We start from the raw sequence: 21610 nt of genomic DNA on the forward strand, positions 1-21610 counted from the left end.
TTGTAATTCCATCAGGAAATGATTAAATTTACTATTAATCATTTGAATCGTTTTAAACTTTTATTGAGTGTGAAATTAAATACCAATATAATCCAAATTTATAATCACAATCGAAATTAAAAGTGGACTTATTGCGTACTTTAGTGGTACCTGGCGAATAAATAATGATTTATTCGTCTTTTAAATGCAAATTTGTTGGAACAGATTATTTCTATGGCTTCTTTTAGAATAAACTGTTGTCAAAAGTTATTTCTATGTTATACCATTAATTGTTTGTGCATAAAACAGTCAAAATACGCATTTAAGCATTAATTAAATCACGTGAAATGGAACACTTTGCGTTCAAAAATTACTTCATTGATTTTAACAAAATGTATGCTCTGTGAGGATTGGTAATTTATTTAAGACTTGATATCAATTTAAATGATAAAAAATTCTGATGAATCTAGAGTTGTATGAATTACAGAAACCTACAACTAGCTTTAACGATTCTGAACCAAACAAACATGAATTTCATATCTCTTATGTCATGTCACTGTCAACTGTCAGAAATAGAATTGAATTTCGTGAAAATAGTTTGACTTTTTCACGAATCATCTTGTTTATTGTATTTCTTTGTCTCCTTTTTCTTAAAAATGGAGACTAATCTGCAGCACGAAGATCTACTGATAAAATTGCGCGCTAAACTGAATGAGGAGAAGGTGAAACTATGGGAGTCTCCCTTTATTGCTCAAGACAATGAAATAACACAGAGTTTGAAGGTACGATACTGATTTATTTTTGTTTACATCTTCGCAGTTCTAATTGGAGTGGCGTTTAATAATTACAAACAGTTATTTGTTTACTAAGACCAACAGTTATTGATAGATTTTCGGTCTAAATTATTTTTGTAATATCTACATTTATATTTATACAAGTAAATTTATTTTTAGTTAGATATAAAATCGCTTCGTTTCAGCAATATCTGAGGCATGAATCACACTTAACAATAGTCATAAATTTCTTAGATTTTGTGTTATTAAAAGTACACTCTTTAATTCTCTCATGAATTAAACTCTTTCATTGAATTAAGGAAGAATATTGTCGGATATTGACTCGACGTCATTTCTATTAAATAATTTAATCATTTATTATTAAATGCTGAATGCTTGTTGTAAATTTACTTATTCATAATTATCATTATCTTTCTGCTATCAAGCTATTACTGTAGAAAATTAAACAAGTACATGTAAATTGAAGCTCACTTAAATTAAATTCATAGGATCTTGCTGCCAAATATGCAAAGGACCTATCTCTTGATGACGAAACCATACTCAATGCATTGCATGAACTGCAATTGCACTCCATTGAGAGATCCAAGGCTAATGCAGAGTTCAAGGAGACGGGGTTTGCGACCTTCAGGGTGAAGGCCACTGTGCCCGGAGAGAAGCCTCGGGTCCTCAAGATACAGAAGAAGCTGGATGTACTTGGGAGTGATCTGATTGCTGCTCTAGCAGAAACACTTGGGGTTTCAGAAAACAGGTTTGTACTATCTTTATAGTAAATTTTTGGTTAATTATGTTTTCTCGGGCAGAAGTGCTTTTGAGACTAGGATTGTCAAACACAATGCTATTCTCAAAAGCACTTCGAAAGTGCTTCAAGGCGGGCAAGATGGTGCCCGGTCTATAGGTTTATTTTTATTGTCATTTTCAAAAAGCACTGCTGATAAGCTTGTCCTATATTAATTGATTTTGATATCATATTGTATGTATTACTTCAGACTTTCTTTTATCTTGTTTTGACTAGGGATAATAAAGTAATAAAAAAATTACTTATTATGCCTGCTGCAATTTGCATTTTCTTTAATAATTAATTACTTGTGTACTTTAATAATGATTTAATTGTAGGGTCAAATTAATATTCAATGGGAAAGTGATAAAGCCGTCTCCCAGCATAGGTGAGCAGGGGATGAAGAATGGAATCATGTTGATGGCACTGGTCATGGCAGGTGGGTGTTCTTTGATTCTTGAACTTAAAAAATTGAGATAAAGTGTTTTGGTTGTGTTGGTCTCATTCTGTCTAGATTCTGGTTCCAAGGAGCTTCAATGAAAGACATACTATGTAGGCTTGATTTAATAAAAAAAACCACTCACCTAAAATTATAGATTATTTTGTTAAGCATTCATTTTGTCTTTCCATAAAGAGATGTTTTTGTGTGTGCATACAACTGTGTAAATATTAAATCAGAATTTTGTTAGAGTGTAGAAATGAGTAACAAACATTGTATAATAAAATATAGATATTTAGTTCAAAGCCAATGTTTTGTTTACACTCATGTCATTTACAAGACTTCACTTGGAAATGGTATAATTTACATAAATCACTAGTATTTTCCTTATAATCTACATCTTAATAATCTATTGGAACCAATAATATTGATGCTATGTAAGATTATGTAACATTTTGACTCACATTCAAAATTGAATATTGATATTATTAAGTAGACCTTAAACATAAACTTGTGTCAATAAAAATGATATAATTTTACTATTTACTTTGTGTCTCTATTTCTGTATAGCTAGCCATGGCATTAAACATAGTCCCAATAAAGTAGCAATTATTAAATATGTGCTCTGCTATTTTCCAATCTTGCATATTGTTTTAGAAACCCCTGAGGATGTGAAGAAGGAAGACACAATGTACATGGAGATGAAGACGGTCCGCGATGATGCCACACTGCTGTCTGAGTATGTGGACAACATGGCTGATGACGAGTACATGAAGGTATAACAGACAACACTAATGAATGACCACAAAAAAATTAATAAGCTGGTTGATAAATACTTCTTGCCTGTATCTTTTACTTGATTTATTGTGCCTTAGACCACGAAACTACACCATAAGACTACCTTCCATCATCAACACCATTCTAGCTTTCTCCAGCTAAGTACCAGTGTTATACAAGGACAACTGTCTATTTTACCTTCTCAAGCCACTTGACCTGGGCAACACAATACCTTTTAGTCAGACTGGTTGTCAGACTTGGACTACCTTCTCTTGAATCGATGTGCAAATGTACAGCTGACAGCACGCTACTTGGCATACATAGAGCGATCTTTGTAGCGCAACTCATTAGTCATCAGGCAATCTCATCATGTTCATTAGACAATACTCTGGTAATAGTATTCTGGTCGTACAGTTAGAGGACCAGTCGGGCAAGACAGTGGAGCTGCCGGCGGCGGAGCGTCGCTCGCTGCTGGTGGGGCTGGCGCTGCACGAGCGCGGCCGCGCCGCCGCCAAGCAACACGACTACCCGCTCGCGCTCGTACTGCTGCTCGAGGCCGACCGACAGCTCAGGTAGGCCATGCCTCCTTACAACACCCTGTGGAACCCACGACCCTCGGGACCCTTGAACTTGATCCCCTAACAGAGCCTTAACTCCTCGAAAACAGTAAGAAACACCAGGGGTCTTCATTGGATGCTCAATATCATTTGATACCTAATCCCTAGGGAACTCGTATCCTCAAAAATAATCCTGCACCTAATTCCACTGGACTACTCAGAAAACCACACTCATCCCTTAAAAGCCTGGTGTTGATATACAGTAATCCGTTCTTGGTCTTGGTGTACAGTGAATGCAGATCATCAATCCTAAAGACAGTGGATAACTGGGCAGTCCTTCAACTGGACATATCCTGGTGCTACCTCTGCCTGCGCAGTCTGCCGCACGCGGCGGACGCGGCGGCCCGGCTGGCCAGCGCAGAGAGCGCTTTCAAGGAGACCTACGGAGAAGACCATCAGAGACTCATTGCGTTGAAGGGGAGTGCTGGTAAGTTAACTAAAATACTCTAAATCAACTGCTATAAAATTCAGGAGCATGTGTGTGCGTGTGTGTGTGAGTGTGTGTGTAAGCATGCAAAGCAACGATGGATGGATCGTGTGAAAGACGATATGGCTGTAAAGATGTTGTGAAATGACTTCGGATAGAAAGGAATGGGAGCAGAAGACTGGCAGGGGAATGATCATGGTGATGAGGGCTTGTGACGTCATAAATTGTACATAGAAGTGTCGACATGCGAATACTCTATAAACTGTATCTTGATTGCATGACAAGGGAGAATTAAACGTACAAATTATATACTCATGATAATAGTTTGTCAAAACAACAATGTAGTAAGTCTTCTCTGTTAAGCCTAGACGCGCATAGTAACAGCTGTTTTGCTCCAGCGAACGAGCGTGTGTTGCTGATGCGGCTGTACCTGCTGCAGGGCATCGTGGCCTACCACCAGAACAAGCGAGCTGACGCCAAGCGACTGCTGGTCAAGGCCGAGACCGAACTCAACGCTTTGAGGGTGAGTTAATGGGATACTAGGATTTATTACAATTTTCCGTTGTCTTTGATCTTCTGTTCTGATAATTGTGTTATTTGATTATATTTCTTTTGGACTTTCGCGTGTTCTTGGGTCCGTTGTGAATTGCCACACGCAATAAGTTTTAAGCATGTAGGTAGGGTTTCGTTTATTTTGTTCACCTTAAGTATGCTTATGCACCATACAAACAGCCTTTGTAAAACGTATTGTTTTTAGACAAGAACACATCTTACACAAGATCTGCAAGAATTTTGCTTACATTAGCAAGGCGCTCACTATGGGTCAAGCGTCGTATAAGCTTTTTTATCGCGAACCCCGCTCATGCTGCCTCGGTATCACTGGTCACCTATATGATACGTGTTACCCCGTTTTTTTTGTTAAGGCGGTGGAGTCTTCATGGACAACTCCCTCGGGGGAGGAAATGGGTAGTGTTAGACTCTTGGTGACTAAACCTGAACTGCCGTGCTATGTCATCCGTGATCTTGTGTGGGTGTATAGCAATGCGTTGCAATCCTTCATACACCGACCGAGGGCTTCCACCGGCCAGTAATGTGAGCCGGTGGGTCATTTCTCGTGTTGTGTGGCCCTCGCCTCAGTACGTGCTACCGCCGGCAGGTGGACGAGAGCTCGGTCCTGACGCTGATGGAGCTGGGCTGGTCGCGCGCGGCGGCCCGCGGCGGCCTGCGCGCGGCGGGCGGCAGCGCCGAGCGCGCGCACCACTACCTGGCGGAGCGGCGCGCGCAGCGGGAGCGCGCCCGGGACCTGCACCGCCAGGAGAGGTAAGCCTGCTGGTGGAGCTGGGCTGGTCGCGCGCGGCGGCCCGCGGCGGGCTGCGCGCGCAGCGGGAGCGCGCCCGGGACCTGCACCGCCAGGAGAGGTAAGCCTGCTGGTGGAGCTGGGCTGGTCGCGCGCGGCGGCCCGCGGCGGGCTGCGCGCGCAGCGGGAGCGCGCCCGGGACCTGCACCGCCAGGAGAGGTAAGCCTGCTGGTGGAGCTGGGCTGGTCGCGCGCGGCGGCCCGCGGCGGGCTGCGCGCGCAGCGGGAGCGCGCCCGGGACCTGCACCGCCAGGAGAGGTAAGCCTGCTGGTGGAGCTGGGCTGGTCGCGCGCGGCGGCCCGCGGCGGGCTGCGCGCGCAGCGGGAGCGCGCCCGGGACCTGCACCGCCAGGAGAGGTAAGCCTGCTGGTGGAGCTGGGCTGGTCGCGCGCGGCGGCCCGCGGCGGGCTGCGCGCGCAGCGGGAGCGCGCCCGGGACCTGCACCGCCAGGAGAGGTAAGCCTGCTGGTGGAGCTGGGCTGGTCGCGCGCGGCGGCCCGCGGCGGGCTGCGCGCACAGCGGGAGCGCGCCCGGGACCTGCACCGCCAGGAGAGGTAAGCCTGCTGGTGGAGCTGGGCTGACACACATAGCACATCTAAGATCCCATCATCATCAACATCAGCGCATATTCGTCCCAAATTGCACTCCATCAAGCTCTATCTGCTCGCCTCCAGCTCCCGCTAACCATCTTATACATACCACACCTAAGACCCCATCATTATCAGCCCATATTCTTCCTCAATTGCACGCCATCAAAATCTATCTGCTCACCTCCAGCTCCTGCCAGCCATCTTGCGCAGACCCCAAGACTCCAGGTTCTACAGAATTAATTGTTTGGAGAGCATTTTGTGACCCCTATAGTATTCATAAGCTTATGAAATGATGTAGTGATGTGGGGTGCCATATTCAAGTATGAGCATCCAGTTGCGGACACCATGGATAACTAGGTTCTGATGTGCACCATGTGAAGCAGGCCCTACGCTTAATTGCGTACGAAACTGCCACATCCCAACTGTATCCACTACAATTCACTCACTTCTAATAGCAATCCCCTGGGATGCATGCTATTTATTACGTAATCTTCCGATATATAACTGAAAGGAAAAACACTACATTGGCTAATAAAAATTTAGAGAAACACTAAAATTTTATTTTGGTATAAACTTAAACGAAAGTTGTTTATAATCATGTATAAAAACACAGTTCCGATCAGTAAAATTCAAGTAGAGAGGATTTTATAATATGTTTTGCACTAAGATTTCACGTTAGACATTATACTTTAGACAGCGTCGCGCGCTGGGCGTGTGCGAGGACGGGTCGGCGGTGAGCCAGCAGCTGGTGGACGCGCTGGTGGGGATGGGGTACTCGCGCGCGCTGGCCGCCGTGGCGCTCAGGAACTCCAACAACCACGTGGCGGAGGCCGTCAGGCTCATACAGGAGCAGCCCGAACTGGTAACATATAGCTCTAGTAACTATAATACCTGTGTTTAAAAGTCCCACAGCTAAGCTATAGCCTTTTTCCATATAACATTTATGTATACAGGTGTCCCAAAACTCAACGATTATCTAAGACCGGATGAAAGGACAAGTAATAACAGATCAGGAAAAACATCCACATCACTCAGTACAGCGATTTTTTTTGTCATTGCGTTAATTTATAGTTTCGATTAATAGCATCGTTGATGATAATCCCGAAATTAAAAAAATCACAGCGAAATTGTCCTATTGGTGATCACAGGACTTAAAAATGCGACGCTCCATTGCATTGCAACAATACACAAAGAATTCGCATACACATATCAAGCTCTACCACTATCGGTGTAATATGATCGTTTCAACAAAATTGTCACATTTCCAGCTCGAGAGCGAGGTCTCGTCGGAGACGGACACGCTGAGCTCCGATGACTCCACCGTGGAGCCCGATAACAAACTAGTCGCTGAGGTAACACATTATTAGAATTCATTAATGTAATAATATTTCACAACTTTCATACGCCATCTAGTCTAAAACGACGCAATCCTTTTATTATGATGACTGATACACATACTTATATATTTTTAAATATTTACAGACATACAAACTATAGAACAATAAATTACATCCAAACATATAAAAAATTATTATCGAACTCATCATACATACTTTTGTCCTGGGAGGGAATTTTACCCACGACCTCATAAGCAGTCAGCGCCGCTAAATGGTGGACTTTTTACTAACTTTATTAAATTTGTTAGTGTCGGCCGTATAATCAGGCCGTACTAAGATGCGACCGATTATACTGGAAGCCGAACTGGACCCTAACAAAGTTGAAAAAGTTAGGATGAAGTTGAATATTCCTGGAAACGACATAAACTACAACTTGGTATGATATAATTCACGGTAATGCCTATGATTGTATTACAGCTGGAAGCCATGGGCTACGACGGGGAGGAGGCGAGGGCGGCGCTGCGCCTGTCGCGGAACCACATCAGCGGCGCCGTGGACAGGCTCGTGGCCGGCGGCGGCCGCGTCAGCAACAGTAGGGATATGTTACTTATCTTATGTGGTAGAGGTCACCACCCCAAACCCACTGGGAGCAACGTGTCGCTGGTTCAAAAAGCTTTTGTTTGATCCACCAATGCCTGAGTCCAGACTCAGGACACAAAGACATCCAGAATAATCCAGATGTCTTTGCATATGTGACTTGTATGTGACTAGAATGTTCGTGAAATCCCCCGTGACACAAGATTAAATTCTCGCTGTAAGGATACAGCGAGAGAGAAATAGACAAGGGTCACGTGAGATTCATTAAGACAATGAAGACTGCTGTTACTGTCAAGCTGACCAAGCCAGCGCGACTTTATAATATAACTTCATCTTTACCCGACTGCATGTAAGGGTTATCAATTCTGTCGTGCTCATGAGCAACACGCTAATGAAAGTGTCGTCCTCCTAGTTCGATCCCTGCACAGGACAAAAAATGTGGTGGTCTACATGCATGTGGTTTTGAGGCACTGAACAACACCAACATATAAAATATTCTTCATGTCATGAGTTATAAGTAGTGTTGACTTTCAGATACAAACCCGGATAATCCGTCTACCAGCGCGGGAGCCGCCGACAAGAGGAAGTTGGTGAAGCACAAGAAAGATAAACGGTGGGTACAATTTTAATGATAACCGTGTAACTGTTTCTCTAAACCTAATATCCAATTTTCTGCTTTTTTCCTACTTTAAAAATTTCGCTGTTCTGAGAATTTTATCGGTACAGCGAAAGGTCAAATATGAACATAATATAGCGAAATGGTGGAAAAACAAAATTGACAGACAAATTTAAAGATTTTTGTCAAAAAACATCGTGCATTACTTTTTATCTCTACAAAATATCCCCATTTTTTTAAATCTTTTTTAATTTACGGGGTTTTTTCTGTGTAGAAAATGTCACCCCGATGATTGATACAAATATTTAACAAATATCCCCATTTAAATTGTGTAGGTTCTAAATCGAAGTTTCCCAGCTATATTACATTAGGATATAATGAAGAGTCTTTCTGCGAATACCACTATAGCTCGCAATTTGTTCTAGAAGGAAAGAGCGCGAGCTTGCCCTCAGACGGCTGACGTCAGCCATCAAGACCGAAGAGGATGACTACCTGGACACGTCCCTCACCGAGGAGGAGGAGTTCCTCGTGCAGTACAAGTCGCTGCTGTGAGTGACGTCACAGCACACTAGCGCCAGGCAAGTACGTGGCAGAGGGGAGAACTAACTGCACAGCCATGTTAGGTGACGAGAATGCATGCGGTGGGAACATATGTAATTTATTGTGGAATTGAGGAATATTGAATGATCACATGATGTTTAAAGTTAGATAGCAGGCAGTAACAGAACTAGTGGGTTTAACTGTAACTTAATTTTAATGAATACTGGGGAGCTGCGAGAACATGATTTTTTTTTTAAAGCACCAAAATATTCATATATTTTCGATTGATGAAGTTTGGAATCATATAGTTTGTACTGTGAAAGATGCTATAGAGGAGGACAGAGGCTCCCCAATAAATAGTGTTCCTTTAATATGCCAATCTTACGAATTGTCACTTAAATTCATTAGTAGTACCAAGACATGTGGTATAAAGGAATGGTGGGTATAAAAGAGCTTAGTGGCGACAGGAAACGTAGTGACTGAATAAGGAACTAACGGCATTTGGTCTCAGTCCGGCGAACAGGGCGGTAACTACAGGTTGACAACATATACCTACTTATATTTACTTAAAATTTATGTATTTTTTCTTTAAGGCATCGTTTTAACTAAATTTGTTCGAGTACCTACCTAGTTATGACGTTACTGTAAACTATGATATTATAGTAAAATTATGCACCTGTTATAATGAATTTCACCTGTTAAAATTCTAGTTATTTGGAATTTAGGTACAAAAAAGCTATGACCAAGTAAACCACCTAAATACATAGCGTCAGAAAAATATATCTTCAAAAACGTAAATTCTCCTGGCAGAATATTTCTATGCTTTTTAAAAACCTTATTATTGAAAATATAGAAGTTAACAAAAGTATGCTTAACAACGTGACAATAGGCCTTAAAATCTAATAGCTGAAAGGGGCTTTGAAGAAAAAAGTTAAATTAAACATGAATAAACTACTTATAAAATTGCAGTTTCTCACATGGAGTGCATTTACAATAAAACGATGCCCGAAAGAAAGGTTGTAGTACCTGCATTTATTCAGCAGTTTCATAGTCCTAGTCAAATATTGAAATTTTTCAGATATACCCATTACATAATACTAGCTGACATTATATTGTCGTCAGCTCTCTTAAATTATACATATTAATCCTCATATACACTATACGGTTAAAGTATTTTGATAATAGAGATGTTGACAAGATGCGTCTATTTAATCCGTGCATTTTATGTAGTATTGCCCGCAACTCCGTTCGCGTGGAGTTAAATTAACAGCGCGCAATAGGTCCGTTGCTGTCCAAATGCCAGGATAAAAAGTAGCCTTGCCCCTCCCCTCCTCCCATAAAATAAAAATGGCGCTGGAACTATTAAGGTAACAAGCTTCTGGTACCTCACATACTTACCTTTATTCCCCACATTATTAAATGATTTAACGGTTTACTCACGCGTATTTATCGGGGGTGCGTGACTAGTTTCAGACCCAACCGGAGTCCTTAATCATGAGCTCGCGGCGGGATCGCGACTCGAACAGGTTGTGGGTATTCGCCACAGCATAAACCTTTTTCAAAACAATTTCCAATCTATGAGGAATACATCATAATTGTATTGTCAATATCCCTATCGTAGCATTTAATTAAGGTAGTTATCTATTATATAACATAGTAATATATTCTGTGACTTATTATATACATAGCTCATATCTTGTTAGAAGTGTCACACACTCTGTTTTACATTTTGAAAGTGTGTTAGGAATATATAATATACCTATTATATCTGAATCTAATGTGTTCGGTAGATGCAATATACGTAGGCGGTAAAGTTTGACAGAGAAAGTCTACACAGTTTAATACAATACTATACTCCATTGGTTTATGTACTTAAAAGGGTAAATAAGCTTAGTGTGTCTTTGTAAAGACTCAGTCTCTTTCTCATGACAAGTTCCAAGTGTTTCGGAAGGCACGTTAAATTGTGGGTCCCGATTGTTATTAATATATATTTGTCAGTCGTTACGGGTATTCAAGAGGTCAAAATTCTGACAACCAGTCTGACTAAGGGGTATCGTGTTGCCTAGGTAACTGGGTTGAGGTGGTCAGATATGCAGTCGCTCTATATAAAATGCTGGTACTTAGCTCCATCCAGTTAGACTGGAAGCCGACACCAACAAACTTAGGAAAAAGCTTGGACGATGATGAGTTTTGACCATGATGTGTTTGTATAAAAAGACACACCAAGAAAAATTTGTTTTTTAAAAGTACCTACACAAGTGGAGTAAAGAATACATGTATATTATATTTGGAAATAAAAACAATACATATTCACGAATAGTTTCAGACTACACATATAACATATTTTCTTCTGCACTCAGTAGTGTTAAATCTGACATAGAAAGTACATAACGACACTAAGTCATAATTTAACCCCTGCATACTGAAAAGCATCTTACAGTTGTACTATTTTGGAGTCACAGTGCAGTGGAGGGGTATATAATTGCCCAATCAATTCAAATCCTCATTATTGCAACCAATTTAAAAAAAAATCTAGCATTGGGTTTGGCTAATTCTTGGTACAATCCACTCTTCTCTCCGCGTTACTGAAAAGCGAACCATAACTGCAACGTAAGAGGGTGCATTTTACATTTATATTTTGGCGGTAAAAGTGATTGAGACAAATTAAGTTGCATTTCAGTAACGGGCCAATAGTTACTCTTAGTTACTCTTACAGCGCAGAATAATCAGATATCTAATATAATTAGGATATAGGCCACCGCGGCATTTACATAATATTATGATATAGGGTAAAAAACCCTTTCTACACGAGTCTGATAATAGAATACCGTCTGATAAGACGTCACATGTAAAGTAGTGCCATTTAGATGTTTCTCAAACAAAATTGTTTTTATTAATGTTTATGTATTAAGTATAAAATACTTTGAAGAATGAAATAAAAATATGTATAGTATAAATATCGTTTTATTGTTTCATAATGTACACTTTAGAGAGAGTTTATTAATTAAGTCTTTTTTTAGGTGGTATAAAGAAGTTCTAATTATATGACTAAGTGTTACTAATAAATTCATTTCCTATGTTTAACGAACGTATAAAGGGAGACAGTATAATTGCGTTGATCAAATAACAAGAAGAAGGATATTGTTACGATAGCAAAGTGTTAACCTTCAATGGCCAACATTTTGGATACCATTACGTAAGTATTTAACTATTACTATAACATCACAAGTACCTCGCACTCCTAATCTTTCCTCTTTTACAGGTATATGATTCCTAATCCTTACTTTCGATTCTCCTGCTTTCCCCACATTCCTCCTCATTCCCTCTAATTCCTCCACATCTCCCTAGATTCCACATTATTTCTCCATATTCCCCTATATCCTTCGTATTCCCCCTTATTCCTCCACATCCCCTTTATTCCTCCACATCCCCCTTATTCCTCCACATCCCCCTTCCTCCTCGCTCCTACTGGTTAACAAGAAACTCGACGAACATGACATCGTTCTTAACGTACTCGAACTTGTCGAGACTGGTGTGCGGGATGAAGATGTACTGCTTCTTCAGCTGCAGCACGGACTTGTCCAATGCCTCGTTGGACTTGTAACGGTCCTCCTCCCCCTCGTCGTAGTCGTGGCGTTTGGACGAGGACTTGCGTCTGATCTGGAGGGTCTTCACTATGTCCATTGCCTGAAGGTAATTAGTAAGTGTAGTTTAGTGTAATGTGCTTCAATTTAATAGCTGGTAGAGTGATGTAGTGTTGATTTTTGACTTAATTTGTTCGTCTGTGACATAAACCATTTCAAGGGGCTTATATTCCTAAATTTATTTTACAACACGAGCATTTTTAAAGATTGGAAATGAATAATGGCGTTGCTAATGTGATAACATTTCTGTAATAATTAAGTAAGGCAAGGTTTCTTCTTAAATTGCAACGGGGCAGTAAAAAAAATTAAAAAATAAACATAGCTTTCAATTACAAATAGACGCCAATCTCTTCAATAAATTAAATGAGTTTTCAATCCTAGTTGTTTTAGACAAACTTAGTAATAGGTACGATTCTTATCCATATGCCGTAAATACCTGGCTCCTATTATTCGGCTGATCTTTGAGCACTATGTTGACGCTGAAGTCGCAGGGCCACTCCAGCAGCGCGTCATAAGGTCCCGCCACCAGACGGATCGTCGACGTTATGTGACGACCCTTCCATTTACCGATGCCGTTCAGGTTGAGTTCAGCCTAAAAAGAAACGATGATTACAATACAGAAGTTATAAAAACAATGTTGGGCGAGATCAGTTGGCAATGCGATCCGCGCATTTAACCAGAAGTCGCAAATTGGAGTCCTGTTGTGGGTTTACGTTTTCTCATTATAATATTTGTGTAATTAACATTTAAATTACAAAATCTATACAAAGAGGATTACTGACATCTGTAACGAGGTTGTAAAGGGGTTCTAAGACATAAGACACAAGAATTGAACTCTGTACTAGAGACTAGAGACGTTATCAGTAGAAAATAAGTCTAGGTGTTGCGTGTAGGCAAATAAGCCCATAAAGTGGTATCTAGTATTTTATTTAGTAGTATTGCTGCATACCTTCAACGTATATCCATATTTGCTAGTCCTGAATATGGGACTACTGAGTACCGTGTCCTTTTCTTTGGCATCCTTCATTCGAGCGTTGAAGTTGTCTACCCTCCAAATAAAATGACCTGGAAGAGAAAATTCATTTTCATGTCCTACTTCCCAGCGAGCGTAATAAGCAGCTTTAACTGCTTTTGCGACACCATTGTTTAAATCCACCGTCGTCCCGGTGTTAGAAAAATAATTACAAACAAATTTCATTTAAACTCGGTTTCACCCACCCTTAACTTTCTCCGTGCTTTTGTTACGAGAGAAAAACCGACGCTACAAACTCCTTTGCAGAACGATGTCTTCAATCTAATGTCACCGTTAACTATATCAAAATACTTCTCTATACTATACTACCACTTCACTTTGCTCTCACCGACCGACACTATTTAGGTATTTCTATATTGTATATGCTGCTTTTGCATTGCATTGCATTTCCTAAGTCACATTTAATTTCTAATCAACATGCAGATTAGCCGTGGTTTAGCATAATGTAATTGAGATTCCTCATTAGTATGTGCGTAACATTTGGCTCGCAACACCTAATACTCAGCCAATTACTCTCACGGGAACTAATTACGTGGACTTCCTGGAGCATAAATACTGAATAAAGGTTTATAGGACTACTGTTTCACCTTTTAGGTAACAAGTGAGAGATATACTGGATTTTACCGTTTTTAAGGAGCTATCAAGTCCTAAGATATTATTCCCTTTTTCCAACCGACTTCAAAAAGGAGGTTTTTAATAACATTCTTATTAACTTTTTTTTTTTTTTAAATTTGAAATAGCTATTAATAATTTGGTACCATAAAAATTTCATCAAGTTTGGTAGTTTGGCTCAGTGGCTTTTTCTTTACACTCGGTTGTCGGTTTTAGTTGTTTAAACATTATTATAATAAACCCCCAACACAGAACAAGGGGATGTTATTAACTATAGAGAATTAAAAATTACTATATTATGCGTCTATAACTTACATAGAGACCCTAGTCAGTGTAAATCCATACAAACCATTATCAGTTCCCATTTCGTGCCTATCGAAGGAGACCCTGGTCTGGAAGTCAGCAAGCTCTGTCCGCAGCTTGTGGTAGGACTTGGTGAGGGCTCGCAGGTCCCGGAGTACAGCGTCCACCTTCATGGAGTGTTCTGCTACCTCCGCCCGGGCGTCTGCTGTGGCTACCTCTAACACTGCTACCCGGTCTATTGTCTGGGGAGTAAGAATAGAAGTTTTTATGTCAGAGCGATGTTTAATGTTTCCCTAGACTTGTTCGAGAACACAGATACAACTGTGTTCTTCGTGAAATAAAACTAAGTAAATTTTTTTTTTAATACATTTTGTAATTATAATCATGGTAAAGATTTTTTTATAGTTGTACACTACGTAAAAATACAGAGTTTTGTCTAGTCACGGAGCAACTGAGAAGTAACTTCATCTCAACATTAATTAAATTATATTATAATTTTATGAATGAAAAAACAATTTTGCCTGATATTATTAAAGTTTGATTGTTGCACCAACATACAATACCATAGGGTTTTAAAAGTGCCTGGAAAACGGCCTATTTGAAATTAGATAATTTTCGTCCAAAGATCCCAGCTACTCTCTCACCGGTCTCTCACTATTAGTGTTCTGCAGCTGCACCCTGAGCGCGGACAGCTGCGCCAGCTGCTCGGAGGACCGCCTGTTCTCCATCAGCTCCGCCTCGAAGGCCGCGCGGTTCTCCGCGTTCCTCTCCCGTTCTTCCTCTACTGTCTGTCTGATGTATGTTATTACGTCCTCTGGAAGGTTAACAAAATAGGATATTGTACTCTTAAAAGTAAGCACATGTATGGTAACCTGCTGACTACCATCGATGAATAAGTTATAAATTTAAACGACGAAACGTCAGTCGAGGCTGGCACAGGAAGCCTACAAATTGCTAGCCTAACGAGCCTAGACATTGGCACGAGAAAGAGGACAAAGGCTGGGAATGCTGATGCTAGTGGAGGTTCAAGATATAGCGACAAATTTTGTGGTACGGAAGATATGTTTTTTTGCCATCTGACGCACTTACACCTAACCCTTGTATGGTGGTGGATATCATATCTTAAAACACATCCATAAAGACAAGTTCTTGTAGACCACAAAAATGCTTTTTCTATGCGGGTATCACACTTGCGGCACGTCGTAAATTATCATGGCACCATACCACTTGGCTATCCCTTCAACTAATAAAATATCTAAGTATCTATGTACAGTTAATGTAAATGGTTCTGACCTAGTTTATTAACGGCCCTGATTCTGTTATCGTGCTGCGTGAGTGCCTGCTCCAGCAGCTCCCGCTCGTGCTGCTCGTGCACCAGCGTGCTCACCGCGTTCTCCAGGCGCATCACCGTGGACAGCTGCTGGCTCTGCAGCTCCTGAGGTTTGAAAGGAAATCAACGGCTTAAACTTGTAACATTACCTTCACTTGATTTTAGAGTCAGTTTAGAAGTAGATAAGGGTCGTTGAAGTTTTTAAAAAAAAGTGATCTGCGGTGGTAGGTAACTTACAATTAATAGAACTATAGGCATTGTTCCACTGCTGGGCCTCCTCTTATATAGGTAAGGGCTGATCACAACGCTAGCTAACTGCGGTATGGCAATTTAAGATTCTAATATTTAGACGCCACAGTAAAGCTCAATTGAACTAATATAGCACTCACACTTATTCTCGAAACACATGTCATTTACTATTTCAAATGCGACCGTGCCACATAACTGTTCTTACTTTCTACAGTCCCACAATTCTTTACCTGCAAAGCCAACTGAACATTAGCCAAGTCGTGTTTGAACTGCGCGGCCCAGTTGGCCGACCTCTCGGCTTCGTCGTCCACCGCGGCCCGGAGCGACACCAGGGTCGACAGGAAGTGCTGGCTGCGCTCCTCCACCAGCACTAACTTGGAGCGGAGGGTCTCGATTTCGGAGGCTTGGACTTCCCGGTTGTTGGATTCTTCTGTGAGGACTAACCTGGGAAGCGTCAAATTTATAAGTAAGCAAAAATGTGTATTTTTTTTTCATTTCCTCTCAATATTTACCTAAAGTTGCGATAATAGAAGGGAAAGTTAATTCTGAACAATTAGTGATTCTAGGCCGATATGTGATCATGATTTGTTTCGACATCTTTCACGTATACACTGCATAATAAGAGTCTTGATTGACCCCTTATGCGTGATATTGATTATGAAGTGTACAAAAAATTACTGTTGTTTTTTTATGTGCAAAAGGCTATTAGAAAAAAAGTTTCAAATAAAATCCCTCGACTTTTCTGTTATACAAAATTTTAAGACACTGCAAATATACACACAAAGTACACATTGCAGAAAAGTTATAAGCACATTTGCAATCTTTTAACTTTCTAGCAGTTATAAGTTGTACAGCCTCTATAAACCCCTGCCATAGTTTTCCTTACTTGATAGAAGTGACTTCCTTCTCGAGGTAGGACACGCAGTCGTCGAGCGCGGAGGTGGCGGGCGACCACGTGTGCGCGGCGGGCGGCGGCGCCGGCGCCGGGATGCTCACGTGACTTGACGAGTTGCGGGACTGGGGAGAGGTAGGGATACTCATCTTGTATTTTTATATGAAAATTAAGTATGTTCTTTTAAGGATTCTACATTACAATATTCGCGTCTGTTCTCTGACTTCTGCTACTCATACTTGTACCAATGTAAAATTCATGTTACAATAAAAAAAAATAGGTAAAATAAAAATAAAATCTTATTTTACACCTGCCTGTAATGAGGACTTCAAAAATAAACAAATCATTTTTTTAAACCCTCGAGATTTAAGAATAACCACATATTATCAAAATTAACAATTAGGGTAAGGGTCTTAAAAAAGTGGACAGTTAACTATTACAATTTTGTATTCCGATTAAAAATACGACGACGAAAAACCATTTATCAATGTGCCTACCACATTATCTTAAAGTAAATCATTGCAATCGCAGAAGTGAGACGGCACACCACAGACCGTATAACGCTCTCTCTTCCACAACAGCGACTCTTACTTCAAGAGCTAAGTTACATAGTACGTAGGTACCTTCTCCATCTTCGGGCAGTCCTTGACGTGCGTTTCGCGGTGTTTCCTCTGGATCCAGGCGCCGCACCGCAGCGGACACTGTTCTAGAATACTGCCGCACAGCTTCAGGTGGTTCTGTAATGCAAACAATAATAAAGTCAATATTTATAAAGATAAGTACTAGGGTTGGCACAAAAATGGTCAAAAACGGCGACCCCACTCCTTTGCGTTCAAATGAACATGATATTTGCATTCACGCAGATAAGTTACAAATTTGTTTGCAATATAAAGACTGCGAGCCGCTGTTTGCTTACAGACATAGGTTTCGATTTTTATTGAAGTGAAGATTTCCGAATCTTTTATATCTAGTGATGTTTTTCGAAATATAGGTCGATGGTCGTTTGAGATTGGATAGAATAAGGCACGGTGACTGCTAACTAAGCCCAGCCGTAATACATGTCTAGACAAAAAAAAATACAAATATATTAAAAAAACACAATTACCCGTAAACGTAAATTTACGTTATCATGTAAACGCGGACGCTCCCGTAAATTCTTCATTGACAAGCTGTTAATACTAATCATCGTTGCGATAAAACTGCCTTGAGAGATCTTATCACGTCTCGGAATGTGAGGCAAATGTAATCATTGCAAACATATAAATATTATGAAAAACCCTCCTTGTGAAATGTTATACTTTCAAATAAGCCTACAACGTTCAAGATTTTATCCAGTACCTAATCTTATTATATACTTATTGAGTCATATGTTATTTTATATGTACATAGGTAAATTATGTTATTTTTAGACATAATAAAACTAGCTGACCTGCTAGTTTTATTATGCTAGTTAAACTAGTGCCTAAAGAGATGATGCCTGATAGCTGCCGGGCTAGCGGGATTGCCCGCAAGTGATCGAGTCCTCATTGCACAAAGGGAAAAGGAAGCAACAGGGGTGGGTTCTAGTCATTAAAAGTCTGACACTCCTTTCCTGATCAACCCAAAGCGGGAGGAGTAATTTGAAGATTTCCCATTCAGCATCAAAACGGTGTTACAGAGTCTTATGTCTGTAGTCTATTCAGAATACATCGCCCTTAGGTAATGAACTGGTCATTCGCCATTTCAGCTTTAGTTTTTTTTTAAGAAACGACTCCTGCATTAAGTAGTTTAATCCTTGCGTCACGTTGGGTTCCACAAACATACAGATCACGTGCACAAAGCAAAACGTTCAGAACAAGCAATTGTGGATACACAAATGCTTGTCCTATGCGGGGATCGAAACCGCGATACGATGCGCACGGTTTGGCGTGGTGACCTCAAACACTCGGCTATCCGTGCAGTCATGTTTTATAATGACTGCGTTTCCTCTCACCTGGAGTTGTCCCATCTCAAAGAGCTCATTGCAGAAATAGCAGGGGTTCTCCTTGGGCCCCTTCTCGGCTACTTCCCGACCAGCCTTGTTCCCGAACGTGCTTAGCCTGTTGAGACTCATGTTGATATATGCACCTTACGTTGTTGTATTTACTTTCAAATTCGCGTCATGGCTGAATATTTATACCTGGAATATGAAAAGGAAGTTTAAGGGATTATGTAGTGAGATCTGGGTACACTACATGATTTTTTTATTAGAGCGAGAGGTTTTTTAGGCCTTAGTTTTTTTTTCAGTTTTTCTTACCTAAATTTAACGGTTAAAAACGGAGCCCTATTCAGAACCATCACAGTCTCTCCGTCTGTCCGTCTGTCACCAAGCTGTATCTCCCTGATAGCTAGATGTTGTATTCCGTGTATTAAAAATAAAGATCAAGGTTAAGCAACACTTGTTACGGTCAATTTTAAACAAAGCAATGACATTACATACTAAAGTCTTTTGAACCCTTCAATTAACAAACAAACAAAAGCGGTTAGCAAACAATATGTAGTAACAATTTAGTTAATTAGCGCAACATTAATACATACTATTCTATTTGTATCGCACAATTGTACAAATATTACTATCAAAGATACCGCTGTTAATACCGTTACAAACAACTTTGATAAAATACCTACCAACGCCATTTAAAGAAAGATTCTTAATGTGTGAGAGAGATGCCACTCTACATTACGTAGCGCGCCGTCTCCCTTCCACAAAGGCACCTGTCTTACTTTAAGATGCAATGGTAAGCACCCTATTTACATAAACGATCTTCGTATCATATTTACTATTTTAATCAGATGTAACAATGTAACAATATATTTAGTAACTATCTCAAACAGACGTACAAACAAAAAAAATGATTTGTCGTTATTAAGATTAAGTGTTTATTTATAACTATTTAAAAAATACTTTTCTGTGTAAAGCAAAAAGACTGTATCAGAAATTTCATATCTTGAATATTTCCCAGGTATTAAACTCAAGGAAATATAAATAGATAAATAAACAATTACAGGAACCTAAATAGATAATAACGGAAATCAGTATCAATGGCTTGCGTCATCGTAAGGACCATTCATATAAGGAAACGTTTAGGAAATAGAAATTAAATAAAAAATAGCGAATCAAAGGAAGTCATTTGTTAATAAATAATAATGAATAAAAAATACAAAAAATATATATATATATTTTAGCGCAGCGTGTGACGGCCACCTGCCAGATGGAACCACGACCTGGTGAAAGCCGCTGGGTCTCAGATGCAGGTGGGAAACCGGTCGCGCTGGGGAACGTATGGGGAGGCCTATTTCCAGCAGTGGACAACTATAGGCTGAGATGATGATGATGATGATTATGAACTACAGATAATTAAATTTTAATGGGTGAATGGTTTATTTATCTAGTGGTTTTTAATGACCTTTTACTAGTTTAATTTAAATAATTATGAACTTGTTTTGAAAATATTTTGTTTCACTTATAAACATGGCTACCGAATAATAATTAGATCAGAAATTAATAACCGGATTCGATTGCTGCCACTGATTTGTAAAAGTCTTTTATAAAGTTCAAATAAACTGCCACTAAAAATGGAACTAGAATAAGATCGCTAATCCATTGATTGCTAAACAACTGTAACTATTGATTTAAGGATACTTATAATCAAACACGTCCTTAGCCAACTCATTGTTAACACTGAAGCTGACAAAGTCAGTTCTAGCTACTATTGTTTCGCGGTCGAAAAGCAAGTGGCCCGTGTCCCATTGATTTAGTTTTTAGAAAAACTCACCGAAATTTTAATACATATAAAACATAATAAACATCCAAGCACGATCACCACTCACTTACATTGCACACTTTCTCACTAAAAAACACAAAACAAATATTTTGTTAAATATATTCCATTTCCTAATTACCGAAAGTACTGGTATCCTATAAACCTCTGTTACGAGTATACTGACAATAGGTGCTAACGGTGTCATCATAAATGTCATGGTGCGTGACATCACTATTATATGCACAGCTCAAAAGCCGAGATCATTTGATAAACTACGTGTTTTAGCTAAACCTGAGGGCTCTGGTGATGTGCCACCACGTGTTAAACTAAAGCGTTACTGTGGTTGAGGAAGCGTGACAGCGCAATACACCGGGTAGGATGCATCTCTTTCCCACACCTTCAATTATATTAATTTAAGCATTGGTGGTAGATCCTTTGGCCGTATTCAAATGCAGGAGACTAAAATTAAAAAAAAATCTCTTCGAAGATGTAATAGATATGGAACATGTCGTGGTAGCCTTGACGTTCTGGGTATGGATAGGTATGCACGAAGTGCAGGTTCGATCCTAACGCAGGCGAAGCCACCCAAGAGGTTTTAAAAATGCATATGCACATATGAGTTCGCTGATAATAATTTTGAAAGCATATATGTTAAGTTTTAAGCATTAAAATGTCTATTCTTAAGCAAAAAATACGTTGCCATGCTTTTACATTATAAAATTAAGTAAAATATGACCCGGGCCAGTCAAACTCATTACTTTTTCTAATTCTGCACGTGCGTTTTGGGTGTGCATAACTGAGTTACGCTGAGTCACTCAACGATTTATAACATTACGGTAGTGTTGCAATATTGATAATAAGAACTACATAGGTAAGCCCGGAAACGGTTAAAAACAGTCTTCTGTTATTTATGCATCTTATTT

The 21610-nt window shown here is 39.9% G+C and overlaps 2 protein-coding genes across 3 annotated transcripts; one reads left to right on the top strand and one right to left on the bottom strand.

Annotated features, from left to right (window-relative positions):
- Positions 1-536: 536 nt before the first annotated feature.
- On the top strand, positions 537-11361 carry LOC113499902 (NEDD8 ultimate buster 1-like). Of its 2 annotated transcripts, none has more exons than XM_026880501.1 (13): positions 537-761; positions 1262-1521; positions 1887-1987; positions 2645-2763; positions 3179-3336; positions 3612-3808; positions 4207-4331; positions 4965-5128; positions 6446-6614; positions 7021-7104; positions 7567-7681; positions 8221-8299; positions 8728-11361. In XM_026880501.1, exons 1-13 carry the CDS (start codon positions 636-638, stop codon positions 8852-8854), a joined length of 1824 nt encoding a protein of 607 aa, XP_026736302.1. In that variant the 5' UTR covers positions 537-635; the 3' UTR covers positions 8855-11361. The 2 variants fall into 2 exon arrangements, with proteins under 2 accessions (XP_026736302.1, XP_026736303.1); XM_026880502.1 differs by having other exon boundaries at positions 8731-11361.
- Positions 11362-11790: 429 nt separating this feature from the next.
- Positions 11791-19670, bottom strand: LOC113499903 (TNF receptor-associated factor 1). The gene is made up of 11 exons (XM_026880503.1): positions 19181-19670; positions 18878-19063; positions 17529-17642; positions 16900-17030; positions 16244-16457; positions 15728-15869; positions 15079-15248; positions 14481-14676; positions 13436-13551; positions 12923-13078; positions 11791-12529 (listed from the first exon to the last, which is right to left on the bottom strand). Exons 2-11 carry the CDS (start codon positions 18995-18997, stop codon positions 12308-12310), a joined length of 1581 nt encoding a protein of 526 aa, XP_026736304.1. The 5' UTR covers positions 18998-19063; positions 19181-19670; the 3' UTR covers positions 11791-12307.
- Positions 19671-21610: the final 1940 nt, after the last annotated feature.

This window comes from Trichoplusia ni, chromosome 13 (genome assembly GCF_003590095.1).
Source record: "Trichoplusia ni isolate ovarian cell line Hi5 chromosome 13, tn1, whole genome shotgun sequence".
Classification (NCBI taxonomy): Eukaryota; Metazoa; Arthropoda; class Insecta; order Lepidoptera; family Noctuidae; genus Trichoplusia; species Trichoplusia ni.

What these genes read in the sequence shown, in the direction of transcription:
- LOC113499902 (XM_026880501.1), top strand. Translation starts at nt 636, where the DNA reads ATGGAGACTAATCTGCAGCACGAAGATCTACTGATAAAATTGCGCGCT. An exon ending in CTTGGGGTTTCAGAAAACAG is followed by an intron (nt 1,522 to 1,886) that starts GTTTGTACTATC and finishes ATTTAATTGTAG; the next exon opens with GGTCAAATTAATATTCAATG. An exon ending in TGCGTTGAAGGGGAGTGCTG is followed by an intron (nt 3,809 to 4,206) that starts GTAAGTTAACTA and finishes GTTTTGCTCCAG; the next exon opens with CGAACGAGCGTGTGTTGCTG.
- LOC113499903 (XM_026880503.1), bottom strand. Translation starts at nt 18,997, where the DNA reads ATGAGTCTCAACAGGCTAAGCACGTTCGGGAACAAGGCTGGTCGGGAA. An exon ending in AAGGAAGTCACTTCTATCAA is followed by an intron (nt 16,458 to 16,899) that starts GTAAGGAAAACT and finishes GACGCTTCCCAG; the next exon opens with GTTAGTCCTCACAGAAGAAT. An exon ending in AATATGGATATACGTTGAAG is followed by an intron (nt 13,079 to 13,435) that starts GTATGCAGCAAT and finishes GTTTCTTTTTAG; the next exon opens with GCTGAACTCAACCTGAACGG.